At 34.2% G+C, this 21225-nt stretch overlaps 1 protein-coding gene across 4 annotated transcripts in view; it reads right to left on the bottom strand.

Moving 5' to 3' along the window:
- Window positions 1-3182: 3182 nt before the first annotated feature.
- Window positions 3183-21225, bottom strand: part of svp (COUP transcription factor 2) — a 305103-nt gene continuing 287060 nt past the window's right edge. For all 4 annotated transcript variants that reach the window (XM_087410975.1, XM_087410976.1, XM_087410972.1 and 1 more), the window contains one exon: window positions 3183-10575. In XM_087410975.1, coding sequence (XP_087267101.1) covers window positions 10301-10575 — 275 coding nt within the window. In that variant the 3' untranslated portion in view covers window positions 3183-10300. The remainder of the gene's footprint in view (window positions 10576-21225) is intronic.

Here is a 21225-nt window from a genome sequence, read left to right as displayed (position 1 = left end):
TATATTCTGTCATTTCTTATAATTGTAAATTTTATTGTCGTAAGTGCAAGAATTTCATCATTAAGAATTAAATACGCGTGTCTCCAATATATCATCAGTAATAATTTTGTGTGATAGCGTCTTCAGAAATTCCGTGCAGAAAGAACAACACGCGTGTCCCGCAATAATTCACTCGCAAACGTCGTGGCGTCGTTGATACGTCTTGCATCTAGAGAGCGGAACGATTACTTTCGATCCAAGATACTCTCTGCATGGAAAGTACCACGTGTCTGTCAAGAGCGCTTTGTTTACGGGTCCGAGAGAAGCGTGCCTTTTGGATACGCGCCAAACCAGCAACGCGTTCTTAAACGTCCGCTCTTATCGCTCTCTTTTAGCTTCTTTTATACTTTTAACTTCGGGAGCCCGAAGGAGAAACATAATGAATACTGATTATTCAAGAAAGAAATGTATTATTTGGACAGTATTTACAAAAGCGGTAGTTATCGTACATTTAGGAATATTATTGTATGTACAAAACTAAATTAATTACAGATCTTTTATCTGGCAATTGATAAATTTGTTTTAATTATTTCATAAAAATTTATGTAACAATTAAGTAATTTACATTAATTATTGCGACAAATGTTATAATATTATGTCTCAGTGGTCGAATTGGGGTCGCTCACATGGAATATGAGAGGCTCGAAAAGAAGATTAATTACAGATTTTAAAATGCTTATTAACATCAAATTATTAATATCTTTCTAAGATGCCCAACATCAATATTATTAAATTGCTTGTTAATTTAATTTGTAATATCATTATTCTGTTAGGTTTCAAGACTAAAATTAAATTTGCAGGATTGGATATGTATATAAAATTCACATTGAATTATTTTAACATTAAAGATCCAGCTTTACTGTTTATGGCTTTCATTTCTTAGTTGTTGCATTACGATCTTAAAAAATTTACTTTATTTAATATTGTCAATAATTTACGTCTTATCTCAATTATTTCTCCATTATTTTTAGTTTAATATTTTATTACGAGACAAGAAAATTTTCCCTATTTTCTTTCAAATAAAAAAATGAAACTCTAAATCTTACTTTGCATGTTTATATTAGAATCATCATTTTCAACACGCTTTCCTGATTATGTCCGATCTTGTCCGCTTCCTAGATTTATAGATAACCTAGATTTATCGAAATTCTAAGCATACAGCATGACATATTGCTGCAAAATTACCGATACTTCTTTTTTAGACTAAGTCGAACCGTTTTTACCTTTCGTGCATACACTTGAGCCCGAGTTGTCTCTGCTCTGTGATTTATTTTGAATTTATACGCTCGCGTAGATTATGGAGAGGCCTTTCCACGTGGATACAACGTTTTAGAACGGGACAAGATTGTTCACGGTAGCTCGGTAGCTTGATCTGCCTTGATTTGTCGTCGATCCTCAATGCGCGTGAACGTCGTAAATATACAATGTAGTACTTGACGTTCATTATCTGTCCCCACGTATTGCGAATGTGAGAAAGACACGTTCCATATCGGCAATTTCTGATTGCAGTACTTCTGAACTGTCATTTGATTTGTTTTTGGAAATGGTAATCTAAATGCTAATATTAAATATTATATATATTAATTTAATACTATTGTAAAATATTATATTTCATTATCTGCCATCGCCATAAAAATTTTTACTAAAGTATTTTTCTGCATTCTGAAAATTCTATAGTTTCCGGCCATATTTCGTTTACTAAGTGTAATTTATCCTACACTTTGTCTTACAAATTCTATAACAAAAAAAGTTACCCTTGACCGAAACTTTCACGGTGAAACGTAGACTCTGCCATGCGCTTCGGAATGCGATGCTGCGAACGTTCGAAAAATCGTGTGAGAATTCAGTCCCGAAATAGGAACTGTTCTTGTCCGCTTTCATCGATGTCTATCAGGCGAGGGCGAGAAGGCGAGAGTTCCGCGAGCGGAAAAGGAAACCTTGCTGTGCAGCTCGGATACGCCGCCCTCGGCTTCTTTTTCGAATACCTCGCGGTGTACCATCCTGCATCCTCTCATTCCCTCGCCTCCGTTCGTTCCTGAAAGAGGAACGCGCGCAAGCTACATACATTGACGCACTCACCCGGAATGCATTCCTGCACGAGCGTATTTCAATATAAACAATTGGCGAGCGAATTTTCCTCGGGCCTTCGCGCGAGTGATTTCTGGCCGACGTGACGGCGATGCTTCTGTCTGTGATCGCGACCCTGCGGCCTCTCGGCGGTAAGACACTCCGTTTCTCTCACTTTTTTCTTTTCTCCGTTGCCTTTTTCTCCGCTGCTCCTTTGCCATCTGCGCGTCGCGGTTCTTCTTTCATTTCTTCTCCTTTCTTTCCTTCGGAATTTTATATTTAAATTTCTACCTTGCCGTAAAAGAGGAGAAAATTTGCATCATACTAAAAATGATTTTGAAAATATTCAGCTGTCTAAAGATTAATTTGAGCAAATATAAAATAATCAGCAATGCTTGAGACAAATCTGAAACTCAAGATATACAAATTTTTCTTAACGCAAAGAAATTAGCTGAATAAATCTATATTTTATTGCAAAATAGTGACATTTAAAATTTTTACTAATTTTTGTTTTATCAGTAAAAAAAAAGAAATATTGTATTAAAGAAATTATTATATTTTGTAATAATTGATTAAAATATCCTATTATTTATTATCCATGAAAATTTGTTATATTTATATTTGTATACATTCTGATCACATTTAATACTTACGTTTCATTTAATCAATAAATTCTTCACGTAATAATTTCTCTCGTTAATCTTTCGAAATAAATAAATATTATAATTATAATTATAATTTTTAAACTTATCGCAAACTTACAAAAAAGAGATCATTTTACGCAAGTCTTAAATTATACAAGAAAAAAATTATAAAAGAAAAGAGTTATAAATTTCAAAGTAAAATTCAAATAAACTGTATGTAAAGAGACAATCGTTAAAGTAAACCGAAGAATTAAATTTATTAAGAAGTGTAATAATGTGTTAACATAAAGATTAACTATGCTTTACGCATTAATTAATATAAATTAATGTGCGCGATTTGGTTTTAGCATGCGTGGAGAAAATCAAACTCGAGGTTTACGATTTTCTCATAAAAAAAAGTTGCGCAAAGGGTTAAAATAATCAGTACACCGGTTATACTTTGTAACGTGATATTTTCTTATTATAACATCTGCAAAAAAGACCAGTCGCGTTACATCTACAACTCCGTACATATCGCCGTTATGCGTCTCGAAACTGGTTACATCATCATCAATAATGCTTTTATTATTCATCGTAGCGATGTTCTACGCGACGCTACGATACAATATATATATATATATATATCCATTTTATATATATATATATTTATTTATATATATATATATTTATATTCTTCTTTGCAATTCATTTATATATATGTTCATATATTTTCATATTTATATATTTATATGCATTCATATATATATTTATATTCTTTATTTATATTTATATATATTAATTATTTACACGTCTTTTATACAAAAGTTTTCACGACTTTATACATAACTATGTATAAGAACGTCACTCTCTCGCGCCCTGACGTACCTACACGCGTTCGTTTATCGGTATAATACATTTTTGAATTTCGTGAGCAACCGTCATCGTTATGCGAGCACCTCGAGAGGGATCCAGGTGAGATGAGAATACCATGAGAATATATCGACAGGAACTCGTTTTATCTTCGTGTTTCAGTTCTTGGATGGAATAGTGGAAATCATTAAAAAAAAATGGAAGTCCTTTTACTAATTTTTTAAATAAATATTAAAATCAACATAAAATATATTAAGCTCTTCTCTCATGCAGAAATATAAAAACACTATATTACGATATAATATAAAATACAATACAAATATATAAATAAAGTATAAATTAAAAGAAAAATTTCGTCAACCTTTTTACAATTTTAATAATTACTTTGGAGTCAACAACATAAAATTTTGTATTTCATCTTTAAATAGAGAAGCTACTTTTTAATAAAATAGTTATATTGTTGTACTTCTATATATATATATTCTTTTTATGTTTCTGAAATATGAAAGAAATCATTTATAATATTATTCCATCCAACAACTGATTTATTTAATTATCATCGATTCCTTGTACTCTGATAATTACTATCACTTTCTGAAGCTGCTAAATGAACGATGAAAAAGGCGAACATAGAGTGTACAGAAATTATAGTATCACTCCTAAGCATTTAAGTACTCAACGTATGATAATGATCATCCATAAGTATTTCCAAAAGTCGATGCTTCCTTACTTCACATAATAAACCCCTTATTTTTAGAATAACATATACTTTATAAATATAATTTAATCAAAATTTTTTCAAATTTTTTTTAATTAAAGAAAAGGACAGAACTATTTAATTATGTATAACCAACAAAGTCTGAAATTTGAGAAAAAAGGGACAATATACTCGCGACATGTATTTATTTTACGAAATTTGGAACTTAAATCCGCAAGTAATTCAATATCATCAATTGGATCCCGTTCGAGGAAATTTAATCGCAGAATTTCCTTTAAAGAACGACCGCTGCTTAAACATATTAGAAATATCCCATATACCCCTAAAAAAGTGCTCCACTAAGTAACTAGCTCGACATTGCCACATTTATTATAACGTAGTATTCAAATATCTCCTCTTAATATCATTAAACAACCCTATACAACGCGCCGAGTCCGTTGTGCTATTGTTGTGTATACAATATATTGTACAATTATTTATAAGATAGAAAAAGCACCGTTTCGAAAAATCGGGTTTCAATTTTGACATACGTATTATCACATTATTTTGCGCGCGCGCGATCTCGTTCTTTCTTTCTCTCTCATACATTCTTGTGCTCATCTTTTTCGCCCTTAATTTTTCCATATACATAAAACACACACATACACACACATACACACACACACACACACACACACGCACACGCACACGCACGCACGCGTACACATTGAAATAAACACGTATTCGTGCATACATTTCGCAACGCAGTCCTCATTTCACGCATATTTAGTTCACAATTATTCTATCTTTATCCATCGGAGACGCAGCGACGAGTAATATCGAATATTCTTCATATTTCAATCAAAAATATAATTCGATATATCTCGTATCTTAATATTGACTCGTTACATCCCAAATTGAGATGTTCCTTAAGTGAAACATCCAAAATCCTTTCTTTGTTTTTTTCTACCTACTGTTAATTTTGTTGATAGAAATAAGATTCACAAGATATTTTTGAAGAATAAAAAAATGTTTGATACTTTATATTAATTTTGCTTTAAAAGATTAAAAATTCGCAGACTATAATGGATTATTCATCAAAATATAAAAAGAGACTGTTAGAAAAATTATATTAATATAAAAATAACTAATAAAATATATAATTTAATTAATAAAATAAATAATAAAGAATCCAATAAAATCAGCGCATCTGTAATTTTTTATAATTTGTATTAAGATTTTATCCCAGTTGTTATTCGTAAACATCGTTACATTTCCATTGTATACTTCCAATATACATTTGCATTTAATAGTGTATTATTATACATGCCGGGATGTAACGAATCGTAAATTGTTGCTTTTTTATATAATTAAACAATCATCAAGATTATCCCGTCGAGATTTCTAATCATACTGACAATCAGATATTCAATAACATAAAATGTCATTCAATAACATAAAGTGTGATTGCAAGAAATAACAAAAAAATTTGGCGCATTTCGTTCATAATCGAAAGTTTACAAATTTGTTTTATTTAAGTTTCTCACAAGAGAATCTCACAAATTAAGAAATTCTAATTTTTATAAATCTTTGCATATTTAAAATAAATATTTAATTTGCAAATTTTTAATTAATGATAAAATCAGTTTATGATAAAATCTTTACGTAGAGTGAGTTTTTCTTTTTTCTTTTTTTTTATAATCCTCAAAAAATTATTTAAGATATAAAATATGATTAAGATATAAAACTTATATATTCATATAAGTTTTATAAAAGCATTTCTATTTAACTGCACCATAATATTAAAATATAATAATATTAAAAAGGTATTCATTTATAAAAGTTTATTCTTCGCTTCACATATTATAAAAAATAACTATTGTGGAAAGCATGTAGATAGCAACAGTGCTACGATATCGGATGGCGCTGGCGCGCGTAGTAAGTCATGGTGGAAGGGATAACATGGTGTGCTCATTTTGCAAACGTCTCTCTTTAAATTTCCGCCGTCTCTGTCTATGAATGTCGCATAAGAGGAAAGGACTGCCAACTGCGAAATGCGAAACATGAAAAACTGTGAAACGCGAAATATGATACGCGAAAAAGAAAAAAGAGCTGATTATGCCACTGTATCCACGATGAAAACTTCTGGAAGGCATTGAGATTAGATTGGCGAAACAAAGATGAAAGCTTTTTCCAGGGTAAAGGCGACTAAACTTATTGAGACAATGGAGAGGCTTGAACAAATAAAGATAATAGCCAATAATCTTAAGATAGGTTTCACGAAGGCTGTAAAAGCGCTGCATGGCTGGTTTTCGAACGGGAAGGAGATCGCGCTAATCGCAAACGCGAATTTGGCAGTTTTGCATTTGCTAGTGGATCGGAAGAATACTAGAAGCTAACGCGGATACACATCTCGGATGGAGAGATTTAGTCAATCTGTAACATTTTGGCGGTCGACTATGCAGGCATAAAGAAAGAGCTAAGCCAACGAATCTGCTAAGCCAACGTTGAATCCTGGCGAAGAGACATCATCCGGGGCGGATGATCATTCAGGATGGCTGAACTGTGGGAAACATGTAGATGGTGACAGTGCGTGCGTAATAATAAAGAAAACAGAAAGTAGAATAAGTCGAGAGAAAAGGTCTAGCTGTAACGCTTTAGTTTCATTAAACATTTATTCGTTTTTCTGGAGAACACTCTTTTCCTTTATCGCACAAATCCCCACACTATTCATGTTATATTATCGTATTATATTATAAAATAAACATATTTTTTATATTTTTAAATATAATTCTTTACATAAATTTGTAATTATTATAATTTTTACAGGTGAATAAATTACAACAAGTAGCGAATCTGTTCATTTTTTTATATCTCAAATAATTTTCGGAGATATATTGCTTTGTATAGAAAAGATTATTTTATCCCTATTTTTTAACACAGAAAAATTTCCAAATTCATCTAACTTTTATCTACATAATATATTCAAAATGAAATCCGAATTTCCGGGTTCGCGAGATTCCCTTGTTAGTGCAACAAGATAACGCGACTTACCTTACGCAGCGTGATTTCTCCGGACATCTCGTCCCGGAGTCATCATCTCGAGTCAGCTGTGTCCCAAATATTCCTATCAGTCGACCGATCCTGTGATTGCCGCAGAATTAATCGTGACGCGATGATGTGACGCGCAATGGCACTGGCATACAAAGAAGACGTTGCATCGCACTCTCGAGTGGTCTCGTCACGTACGCTCTTAAGTAACCCAAGGTAAAAATATCGTATTTACAAGATACATAATATTGGCTGTATATATGATATCGCGCGGTATTGTCATCCAAGTTGAACGTCATATGTGGAGTTTCGCCGCCGCTCGCTGCTTTTCTTCCTCGAGGCTTTTCTCGAAGACGATCGTCGTCGCGTCAGATGAAACATCGAAATTGCCGCTGTAATTCTAGTACGACAGTACAGGTAAACGCGCTAAACGTTATTCGCAAAAACGCTGTTGTTAAAAATACCACCGCACGAACGCGAAGGAGATTAATTTGTCTCGCGCGAGCTCATAAGCTTTCCTTCGTGATTTTACGTCGTAAAACGCAACGCGCTTTGCACTTTACATTCTACTTACAATAAACAATTTCTTTTTATATTAGTAAAGTTGACTCGCACTAAATTACCAGATGTTCCGATGATGTCCGATTCTCTTAGCTTCTATCTAAGTACTATACATAAAAATTTGTACAATATTTATTTTTAAATAGACAAACTTTTCGATAACGTGTACCGTAGTCTTTACAAAGATAATTCACTTTAAAAAATAAAACAGAATATAAAGCGGATTTAAGAGACGAGACGTTCGAGTGACTTCAAAAAAGTGTACTAAACGACTTAATATAGTAACAAAGGTGATCAAATTGTAATACATATAGCTAAGAAAATTTCGAACGGACGAGAAATGGAAAAGAAAGAACACAATGCAGAATTATTTAAATTTTTTTCAAATATGTCCTACCGTTCAAAAATATTTGTCTTTCTTAATTAAATAAAAATTTTTAATTTTTATCTTCTTTAATCTTTTATATTAGATTTAATAATAAATTCTTTTAGATGTAATAATAATTATTTAATGATTCAAAATTTTGCATTTTATATATCTATTAAATTCTCTCTTTATATATATATATATTTTTTTTTTATTTATATACATTATATATAAAGAGAATAGTAGAATTTATTAATTATAGGATGGAATTTAAGCATATAAAAAAGATACATATAAAAATCAAGATTGAAAAATACTTTTGAACGATAGTGCAACAATTAGGGTTCTTTACATAAAAAAAAGAGTCTTTCAACAACTTATTGATAATAATTTTTCTTAAATATAAAGCTCAGATATATTATGATACTTCGATTTTTTATGTAAAATATTAATTAAGATTATGCGAAGATTTGATAATTTTAAGAAAAATACTTTTCGCGCGAAGAAGATGAGAATTTTTTCGATTCGAGTATATTTTATACTATTTCGAAAAAAATTTGCGAAAATATTTTATTACGAGACACAGGGTAAAGTCATTTCTGATGTTTTAAGATCTTAACGTCGAAAAATCGAAGAGTTAGGATACTCGATATCTTGTATAGCTACGTGAAAATAACCGAGATAGAATCATGACTTACCATCAATAATCCTCGAGGATCACAGACGACTTCGACGAAAGCGACGTCGTGGGATTTAGATCTGCAATGTGCGTGCAGGCGCGAGCGTCGTCCGACCGAAAGGGATATTTCCAAAAGAATGTTTCACGGGCTATGAACTTGGAGAACGTAAGCCTCGTAGAGGAGGCGTCAAGACGAATGACTAAGGCCCATGGCATGACTCGACTAATAGCGAGTACTCGACGCGAAGATTGATTCGAGATAGCGATGGGAGATCCACCAGCTCTCTCTCTCTCCCCCTCATCGTTGATTATAAATGCTAATTTATGACTTCTTCACGCCACACTCGTCTTCCCTTTCCTTCCACCCTCTCCGTTATTTCATTCTTTGCCATATAACAAAACGCTTATCTATCTATCTATTCCCCCTCCCCCAAATCCCTATATCTCTTTCAATCTCTCTCTCTCTCTCTCTCTCTCTCTCATTCTTGTTCATTTGCTTCCTCTCACTCTTTTACTCATGCACACACGCATAAAACAACTGACAAGCTCCTTACACACATAAACCCCTCCCTCTCTTTCACTTGACCACTTTAGTGAATACCAAGTTTTAACGCCCAGTAGATGTTCCTGGACGCTGTCGGGCCGCTCGGCGCCTCCGTGATTTTCTAAATGAGCAACGTCTTTATTACATATTTTTCTTCTTGTTTTTCTTTTCTTTCTCTTTCGCTTATCTCTGCATGTCACGAAAAATTCTTCTCTTCTGATGAAACGATCTCTCCTCATCACAAGCCCACCTTTCTCGCCATTTTGCGCGCATTATCTTATCACCTTCGGTCGAACTTCGTTAATGATTTTACTTAAGTCTCGCTATCCAACCCTTTTCTTCTTTTTTTGCGTTCTCTTTCTCTTTCTGATATCAAGTTGCGTCTGCTCAGGGTACAAAAGTCTTCAAGTTCTGATTGAGATATTTTGATTCGTCGTGAGTACCGTACAGGTCTAGCAAAACGCGAGTACAATAAGTATCAATGACAAAGAATATTGTCGCGTCACGGCGCTAAGAGCAACGCGGATACGTAAGTGGGTTAATGACGACGTTGACAAGAATGACGCATTGATCTTCGGCCTCGAGATCTTGCAACAAACAAGATCGATATCGCGCCCTATCGTTCGCCGTCCTCGCCCTTCGCTATCAAGCATATTCGAGATTCGCGGTGTCGCCCACCCTCGCCGCGCCCGATTCTTTTCTACTCTTACGCGAATCGAGTTCGCGGGTCATTATCGGGCGCCGCGACACCGCTATTCGAGGTATAATATTATGCGGAAGCTAGCTGCCGCCAGACAGAGTGTCACATCGTGGATATGTAGGGCCAGTTGAAGCTGTTGCCGCTCAGCAGCATGTCCCTGATGAGCGTCTCGATCGGTGTCTTGCCTACTAGCCGCACGAAGAAGAGCTGTTCGATCACCTGCGACGAGACCGTGCGTAACGATGGTAGTCGCAGCAGCAGCTTGCCAAACCTTGTCGGTTGATTCGGATACTGGGTCCGACAGTACTCCTCCAGGGCGCACTGCGATTTTTCCTGAAGGGATTCGATGTGCGCCACGTCCGAGAGTCCGCAGGCGTCTGCGACAGAAAAGAGAAAGAAAAAAACGTTTAGACACAATAAACGTATAAAAAAGATGATTTTTGATGACAATTTTTTATTTAATGTTATACAAGCATAAGCATGCTGTATATTTTGACTAATAATAAAATTGTATGATTATTTTATTATACGTTTAATATTATCAAGGAAGTATTATTCTGTAAAACTTGTTTGTAAAACTATCTATACTGTCTTTTTTATTATTTTTACATGGGATTACTTAAATTTTCAAGTATCATAATTAGATAGCATATTACGAAGCAGACATTAATCTTCTGCGCAAAGTATCGATCAGAAGCGACCAAAAATTAAAAATATCATGTACTATAAAATTTGTATAAGATATGTTATATGTTTATCATTACCTGATATCTATTTAGAATAATAAAGAATCATAAAATGTCCAACATATTTTAAAATTCATTTATGAATATATATAATAGTTCAACATCTTAATATTCAGACCGTAGTGGCGCTTCGTATTTAAAGTAATGTATCTAACATAAATAGTCTTGTTTCCAATCTTATTATTTTAAAATTATTGAAATTTTATTATGCTTTTTTAATAAAATAAATCAAATATACTTGATTTTATTTGTGAAAATATTATTAATAAACAGAGAGAATCATATAACAGTCTTTGAAATATCATATTATCCCACGATTACCATGAATTTTAGGGTAAATGCCAAAAGAAAATTCTGTCTGTAATACAAATACTATTTTATATGATTAATATTGGAGTATTCTATAAATATATATCGTAAGAAGTTTGTTTCTTCGCGCCTTGACCCTAATCTCTTGCTCGTGTTCGAATAGAATGGCAGCCGACGGTAGAAAATCTCAGTTTTTCTGCTCCGAACATTCTCCTCGTTAGCCGAAGCATATCTCTCGATACGCGCGGAAGGCGATAACTGTTGCCGTTTAATCTACGTGCATAAAGGAAACATCGAGGAAAGCACCTACGCTTTATTATCGAGTTAATTATCGTTGTAGCCCATTAACCGAGACATGATTAGCGAGTCGAAGAGAACTCGTTTCTCGGATAGTGATCCCAGTGATCACTACTAGAAGGCGAGAGAAAAAGTAAAAGAAGAAATCATTTATACGCACAGTCTAGTAACGACGAGCAAGTAATAGACTTAAAGGAACTTGGAAATCGAGCTTGCCAAAATATTTTTATAATGGCAATCCAGAAAGAGGTTTTTGATTCTCTATATTGAAATAATGTGCGTTTGCCAAGCATTGATCGTTTACAAAACTTTGCAGGTTAATTCTCTTGGTATTAATTAATGTGCAATTGTTGAAAAGAATTTAATTTAAAACAAACTAACAAATTCTTCGCTTAATATTAATGTAAATTACAATTACTTTTAATTAATATATTATTCTTAATTAATTTATTATATAAATCAAAAGGAACAGTTTGAATCGCTGTTGTCAAGCCCGGACAGTGCTACAGGTGATTCGTCATTCAAACACGAGGGTTAAAGTCCTCGTTGGGTTGCAATGAAGACTGCAATTCCCGGCAGACGAGAGTGAGATTCACGTTGGAATGCACGTGCCAACCGGAGACATCGCCGGTGCAAATGTCAGACTAATCACATGGGCCATCTGCTCACTTCGGCTTATCCGTGAAACCGCACTATTGTTTTCCGGAAAATGCAGTCTTTTGTTCATACAGGAAAAGAGAGAAATAGTAGTACGTGTGGTTTGCCCAAGTATATCGAGTGCCACGAGAATAGAATAGGGCAGAATTACCTTCACCTTAAATGGAAATTTTATAATCATTTTTATTTTAAATAAAATAAATAAATAAAATTTAACTCGTGATATTACTGCGGTAGTTTAGTAGAGTTAGCGTTTTCAAGATCTAAAAATCATTTCGCGCATTTCTGAGGACGACTACACGTCGTACATAAATTCACACAAGATTCATATAAGCATTTAAGATTCAGCTAGACTTTTAAAGCTTTGATTTATATAATTTGTGTTATCACACATATACGATCCTATAATATATTTATATTGTAGATATTTTTTATTTGCATAAAAATAGTTTCACAGAGAATTAATTTTATAATTATAGAATATCTAACTAAATATTTTATTACTAAATATATTACATAAGCTTTACATTAATTATCAACATTTTGCCATTTCGCTCGTTAAATTTTTTACGTTCTTCGCTTCTTATGAAGAAACTTTATGCTTTCAGTATATAACACATACGTATAGAATTTTCTTTTTTTTTTTTCATAGTATTTTAATATTATTTTTGTATTTCTAAAGGCCATAAATGACTTTAATCAGTCATTAGTATATTGAAATACTATCATCAGCTTCGTACATTACTCGTCACATGCATGCTAAGAAAATTTCATTATCACATTTTTCACGAAGGTTACGAGGTATCGAGGGCATTACGAATAGCACCAGGACGAATCGCTCTATCAAAAGCGAGTGCGTGTGAGAAATCGAGGTTACTTATATCCACGCTCATAAATCGACGGGGATGGACGACAATCGAAAAACAAGCGTGCGTGACGAGGGTCAACGATTCTTTTTGCGAAACTTTTGAACAGGACGGACTTCGTTGTTCCTCATTACGCGCAATCCGCGCACACGGCGCGCGCATAAACGCGTTGCAGACGTCAGTTTTCTTTGTGATAGAACCCACGTGCGCATAATGGGCCATTACACGCGTACACAGGGAAATAATGCGATTTGCATTTGCATTTCCTAGCGACGTTCTCTACGTGGCAACTACGTAGAAATCGCGCGCGGGCACGAACGAAATTGTCCGCGACAAAAATCACAAAGTTTGCCAATTTATTGGAGCAGATACGCGCAGCAAATGATTAGATACTTCAATCAAGGTCCAGTGAACCTGTACTTATCTATTTCTCAGCGTTGTATATTATGTATAATGGAATTAAATTTTTTTAGAAGGAGAAATAACTACATTTTTTATTGTTATGTAATTATAGATCATATTGCGATCATCATTTATCGGGAAAAATTAACAAATAGTAAATTATAAATAAGCTATCATCAATTCATTAATGATATTATTAAACAAACTGAATTACTAGATGGTTTATTTATCTCAAAAAATTGTAGCAATGTTCAATGCATACTTTCCACATCGCACTTCCTGCAATAGAAAATGGAAATTATTAAATATAACTTATTTATTTGAATTAATATAACTCGTATTTATTATTATATTACAACACAATATTTAAATAGTTTGATCATAAATAACGATTTGTTCAATCGATATATTCATATCATAACATATTTATATTTAAATGTAGTCCATTTTGCCGTTTATACTTGCGACATACTTGTTTGCATATCATTGCCGAACGCTCGAGGGAACCCAAGATCTCTTACAAGATCTTAATAGGCCACTGCAGTCTGTTTTTCAACGAACAACACGAATCGTACCGTGGATTCTAGGATCATGTAAATGTACGCAAAATTAATTTCGCTACTATATTATATTTATTAATAGTTCTCGTTGTCAATGGATTGTTTTTTTCTTTCACACTGCATCTACGTTGCATCGAGGACATGCATCGGTAATCGACGTTTAATTTCTAACACATAAACACTTTATCAAGGTACGGAGAATCGTTAAATGCAGCTTCGGACAACCGGTACAAATCGCATAATTACAATCTTTTTTACGAGAGGGCTGCTCCGTATTAAGACTCGAGAAATAATCCTCATGCAACGTATCCTTTTTTTGCAAACGTTTGGGTAAAGAAACGGAATGATAATCCGATTGCATTATCGCCAAACAGTTATCATAATGTAGCTGAAATCCATTACTAATGTATTAGATCTGATTAACTTTGATGAAGTATTGTGCGCAACTCAATGTTTACTCTACAAAATTATTCAGACAATTAAATTTTTTTTATTATTTTACAAAACATAAATTAATTATTGTGTAAAATAAAAAATTAAAATATATAATCACAGAAAAAAAAACACAGCTGAAAACTTCACTGATTCAGCAAGTATACAGTCGTAATATATAGGCAGTCAATTTTTTATGTTAAAGTAGCAAAGTTGGTAGCTGAATAACATTAACGATTTGTTAAACCATCAAATCTTAATTATAGATGTTAAATTTGCGCAGTAAGTTACAGGTTTGCTGTACCACCTAATTAATTTTTTTCTGTGATATAATAAAAGAATTACCGTTCATAAAAAATGTATAAAAGAATTAAACAAGCCGTTACGTGTTTTTAACTTATAGATTTTTATAATTTAGGTAACATATCTCTAGTTGAACTCCTATAAATCTAATAAGTATTCATCATTAAATAACAAAATTATCCTAAATTTCATTTCGACTTTGTTAACAATTGTGAGGAACATGACACGATTAGAAGCATCAGTTTGTGAATTGCAAAATCTGAAAATTACATGTGATAACTGTCTAATAAATTTTCTAGCCCACATCTTTCTGCTTGAAAGCTAAACGTTAAAATAATCAGAGTTCTCTGCCTTTCTGTTCTTTATGTCGCAATGATGCTGATCGACGAAATCCGAGCGCGATTCGCCGCGTACCCGTATCAGCCTCGATCGACGAGGTCTCAATTAAAGAGACCGCGAGGAATCCGCCAACGCGCGGCCAATAAACAAACTGTCGGATTGGCTCTGTGCGATGTCGTCAGCGCCAATTCACCGCATCAGTTCGAATAATGCTGTTGAGTGGCGTCTCTGGTTTCCTCCTCGCGTCGTCTTTCGTCTCGTTTTCTCTCTCTCTCGCTCTCATTCTCATTGCACGCGTTAACCGCTAAATGCTGTGGCGCCTCGTTGACCGAGCACCACCATAAATTGACCAATCTTCAGTAGTGGGATCCCTGAGTCCCATTGTCGTCCCATTGTCGTCTTCCACGCTATCACTGGGGTACACCCCCTCGGGGCCCCCCCGCACACTGGATTCGATTGACTGAAATTCGACCTACGATTTATCAATATTACACGAGTTGCGTAGTGATATTAAATCAATTACTGGTCACTTCGCAATGTTTTAGCATTGGTAAGCTGATTGGCGGTTGAGAGATCTTGAATGTGCTCTCGCTCGAAGCGGAGTATCTATGTATGATGCAGATGAGGCTGAAAGAATTTGATATTCTTGTAATATCTAAAAAATATATAGCTCTCCATGATTTGATAATTGACTTTATATCATCAAGATTTTTTTAAAAGAAATACAGATAAAGCTGAAGAAATTTGACACTCCTTTAATATCTAAAAAATATATAGTCCATCATGATTTGATAACTGAATTTATAGTATCTCTTTCTCGTATGAGTTTCCGACAATAAGTGTGTAGGAGTTTTCAAACGTGTCTTAGATATCTTTATTAGATTATGGTGCATTGTAAGCTGTGATTGTGCCATTCTCTGGCACATATATCTGATCTACAATAATCGTGAAAAAATTGCAAGATCATCAAACAGGTGTACATAATACGAGATTAAGCCACACCCCAGGAATTGCCGATGTTACCTTTGATAATTAAATGTCAGAAATAAATCTTTGGTAAAATCACATTAAAAAACAGTTCGGATTAATTGGAATTGCATTAATTGGAATTCCTGTTGAAAATAGACAAATCAGAATTTTCTGATTCGTCCATTTTCAACGAGAAATTTTTCTCAATGCGAAATTGGTAAGATCGCGGATCAATTAGATCTCTTTTTCTTGTTTCAAGTGTATTCTTCGGTCATTTTCTGTCACACGATTATTGTTGTCGCTTCCTCGAAACTTGACCGCTCGAGTTCCGTCGTTTTCCAGTGCGTACCGGCTAGATCCAGCACCATTCTTTGTCTTATTAGTCTCAATTTCGTCGGGAGATAGTCGATGTCGTCAACCGCCTTATGATTCTAACATCTGTACTATAATTACGACGCGTGTTGCGTAATTTTCACAGACTGTTTCATGAAGGCTTTTTTTTATAAATTTTTTTCTAAAAATAATTTATATTGACATATTTATTGAATAATTTTAAAGAAAGGCTCTTATCTTGTTTTATAAAATTATTCGAAATATATTTTACATTACATTATATTTTTATTTACTCAAAAAAATTTTGGCCCAGAAAATTTGATAACACGTAGAAATAGCAAATTAAAAACGAATAAAAAATTTCTATTATACTCAACCCGAAATTTCAACATAGAACGTCTACAATTTTGAAATTAATTTTCATTATTTCCATTTATTCTTTTTAAATTTTAACATTTTAACGTTCTTAAATATATATTCTTAAATATAACTCATTCAAAAATATTATACTCTTAATTATCTGATATTACTCAAATTATTTATATTGTTTCCAAAGTCGATATAACTATAGAAAAAGCACCTATTCAAGAAGACGTTTACATCTAATCTAAAATCTACTATTGTAAACGTGCAATTTTCAAGTAGTTTCGTAAGAACGAGCGATATTGCCTCGATATTACAGAAACGGAAGCGATTGCTAGTCGCGCGTCCATCCCCGACGGGATAATCCCGCGGATGGATATATATACATATATACCTCGTTGCAATCCGACCCAACGAGAGCAGGTTATCGAAGGAATAAGGGGAGGAAGGTACGTAAGACCGCGAGAAATTGCTCGTTCAGCAAAAGCCCTCGCGTCGACAAGACGCGACGCGTTTCTTGCTGGGATGTACATATCGATGTGCGCTTGCAGAGCTAGAATAGTGGAATCTCTTCTCCGGGGCATATCAACCCTCTATCTCTTCTTCTCTCGCGCGTAAGTCGCGTTTGTAGAATCACGGATTTTCTCCCTTCGTTCTTTTCTTTTCTTTTTTCTCATTTCTCTTTCTCGCTCTCTATACGCGCGTACAAATAAGGCGTCCGGAGACAAATGACGCGGGAGAGGGATCAACGCAGCTCGACACAAAGCATCCCCTGAGCACCCTTCCCGGAGTCGGAGGTGACGTCACTGACAATGGAAGGTCGAGCTGTGATTAAAGATCGAGGGACTCCGTAAAAACTCCTTCAAAAGTACCGGTGGCGGGGACGTGCGAGATGACGCCGGGAGGTGAGGCCCGCGAGGGAGAAGTCGAGTCGCGAAGAGAGACAGGGAAGACCTACCGGCGTGAAATATTGCCTCCGCGGCATCCGACAGCTATATGACATTTCCGAAGGGCATGGAAGAATCTCTCCGCGAAGCTCCTCAGCATCTCTCGCTTGCACATTCACGATCACGTTTTGCCCCTTTCTACAAAGTGTCCAGCTCTTCCCAAGACTCTTTGCGCAAGAATCTACGTAATCTATGACATTGCAATCTTATGTCGTATCTTAATGCCGTTTTGCACATGTATGTGAATCCAATAAATAAACAAAATAATAAATAATAAATATAAATAGATTAACTAATTTTCTATTAAAATACTTTTCATCTTTTTAATGCTTCAAAAAAAAAATTTAATTTAAAAATATATAAAAAATAAATACTTCTAAATTTAGTTCATTATTTTAAAATCTGTTGTCAGCAAAATTTCTCTGTGAATCTGTTTATCAATTTATATGTATAAATTCCAAAGTTCTATTAAATTCCAAACTTCTTAATTTGATCTGATGAGGAGATATCATTGACAGTTGATGCAGTGAATGTTAGATATTTTCTACACTTTTAACTACTATTTTTTTTTCTTTTCTGCGTTATGTCGCACGTTCCTTTCTTTTTTCCCCGTCACAATCTTTGTTCTTTCACTAATCAAAGCTTTTTATTTTTAGCCTCAATGATTGCAGAAAAAGAGATTCTAGGTTCGAAATGTAGCCCACATCCGTTAGTAAAGGCACAAATTTTTGAAGCCTATAACGCACGCGTAACTGTCAGAAGAGAAATCAAGGATAACGTCAATCTTCCCTCTCAACGTGCACAGTAAACCATATAATTATTATGTTCCATAAGTAAATCGAAATGCATTTCTTTAACAAACACTAATTATATAAATCTAGATCTCATATTGACAGAAAATTATAAACGTCAAGTTTCAAGCAATATATAAATATATTATATTAGATAAAAAATACAGTGATAATGTCAATTATTAAAAAATATATATATTAGGTGTTGGAATTAATTCGTAGCGTTTTTAAATGAAAGAATGTTATTTATTTCACATGAGCATTAAAAAATACATTAATGAAAGTACTTCCCATCACTTGTAAAACGCTACGAATTAATTCCAACACCTAATATATTAGAATGTATTAAGAATATCGCGTAATAAATTTTTTAACTACCTCTTAAAGCTATAAAATTATAATAACAGCATAAAAATTGGAATAATAAAAGTAAGAATGTAACGTAGAAAAAAGTGCACATACATGTAATTATAAAACCGGATATCATTAACAAACATCGAGTTCTCTTTTAAACAGTGCTTTAACATATTTCTTCTTATTTGTATAACAGTTTCTTCGCACATCATCGCTTAGCTTCGCGCGAGAACGATCCTGATAGATAACGGAGGAATTCGCCGACGAGACGCGCTATGATAACAAGTCGGGAAGGGGAGGAAAGGGAAGCGAAGTCGAGAGAGGAAGTTCATTACGCGCGTACTCGATAACTTCTCCGTGATCACGACGGGCAGGGAAATACGGGCGTTGCGCAGGTGACGTAACGTATAATTTACCGCGCTTAATTCCGCGCGTCTTGTAACAGGTGACTTACATTAATGGCTTCTCGCGGCCGCAGCGCAGAAGAAAAGCCGGCCGCTTTATCGCACCGCGAGAGTCGCGGAATCGCGCGCGAGGATCTCTTCTCTTCTCCCGTTGCGGTGAAGAGAATGCTTGGCGAATAGTCCTACGATCCCCGCGCAAATTGCGAGCATAAATCCTTTACGCGCGATCCAACGTATGGATGATTAACAGTCGTCGCGAAATCAGCGCGAAGGCGAGTTCCGCTATGAGATATGGATGTTAAAAACGGCCGCAGATTAGAAATCGCTTGAGAAAAAAAAAATCGCGACACACACCAAGCTAGACGCAGGTGGTTGATGGAAAAAGATAAGAATCTAGACATTGCTCAAATAAAAATTGTAAAGTTATGTTACTTTGAAATTATCTTTTTTTAATCTGAAATAGTTTAGCCTAAAAAAAAAACATGATACATACATACTATTCTAATAATATTTTTTGCTAAATATTATACATTTAAATTTAAATAATTCGTATTCGGTGCAATAAGCGTTTCAATAAAAACGAGAAATAGATATACGCACAAAAAAAAATAAACTAAATTTTAACAAATATTTATTTGAATATATAGTGTTAACCGGATATTTTTTTTACTAAACGTAAAACACATATCTATTCGGTACAAGAACTCTTAATTTGATTTAACTAACATTTTTCTTATTAAGTAAATATTAAAGTAATATTTTATTGGAAAAAATGTATTGTGATTTGGTACATTTTTTTTCTTATAATATGACTACTTTTCAAGCATGTTGGTCAAAGATTGTACATCACAAAATTATTTACATGTTATTATGCATCAGCGACGACGTTCATTTCTCAAGTAGCAGACAAGTATCGACAGCCGGAACTCTTCAGCGCTTTCAGCCTCATGTCACGGTCAAGGAGCGGTCCTCTGCGTTTTCTCGGATACGCTCGTGACGGGCCGAGATAAGATGCAACGAAGAAAAGCGCCCGCGGGGGAAGACGAAGAGATGATAATTATACGGTCGGCTAATCGAGCGAGGCTCCGCGGACGGGTGCTAACAGGCGCGTTAATAAGCGCGCCTAAAAGGAGCGCACTGGAGCTCCGCTAACGGCAAACACGAGTCCCCAATGTGCTTGTTGATTCCCAAGATTTACAAGTTAGCCGGTCGTATTACAATTATATCCAATAAACACGTACCCCGTGTTACTTTGTATCCGCAGGTGCGTGCCTAATCAGAGTGGAATGCTGTACTTGGAAAGTACCCAAGGAATATACTAAGTTAAAAGTAAGCCAAAACGAATTTACTTCAACATCATGAAAATCGAAATGATGATTTTTGGTCACGAAAGGACCCCGCACAAAATATACGAGAAATGAGTCCCGGCTAATTTGGCTGAATTTGTAATATGTTGTAGTTTTTTGATCTGTCTGTTGTAAAATAAAATCTGTTCTAAAGTAAAATAATGAACAGTTTTGAATTATTGTACATCAAACTCTGGAAAAACAGTGATTTTGGCAGAGTTTAATATTCAATAACTCAAAAATTGTTTATTATTTTATTTCGTTGCCCATGGAGACTTTTGATCAGGACGATCAGAACTACAACATATTATAAATTCAGCCAAATTAGCCGAGACTCATTTTTCGTATTTTTCGTTTTATGTGGAGTCCTTTGATTGTTTATTGACGTTAAGAATTGAAATAAAGTCATCTTGATTTTTTGTTGATCTTCGTCTGTTCCTTGGGTACAAATGTGATGAAATCGCAGCTTCCTAAATATTGATTATTGTTTTCATTAAAATTATCTTCTCTTATTCATTTCCTTCAATATAGATATATAGAATTTTATAGTAATTAATTTTATCTTATGTCAATTTCTACCAATGTATATACAAGTATAGAGAGAGAGAG

The sequence above is a fragment of the Acromyrmex echinatior genome, chromosome 11 (genome assembly GCF_024713525.1).
Source record: "Acromyrmex echinatior isolate Ae372 chromosome 11, ASM2471352v2, whole genome shotgun sequence".
Classification (NCBI taxonomy): Eukaryota; Metazoa; Arthropoda; class Insecta; order Hymenoptera; family Formicidae; genus Acromyrmex; species Acromyrmex echinatior.
This window is presented reverse-complemented; position numbering and strand designations above follow the sequence as displayed.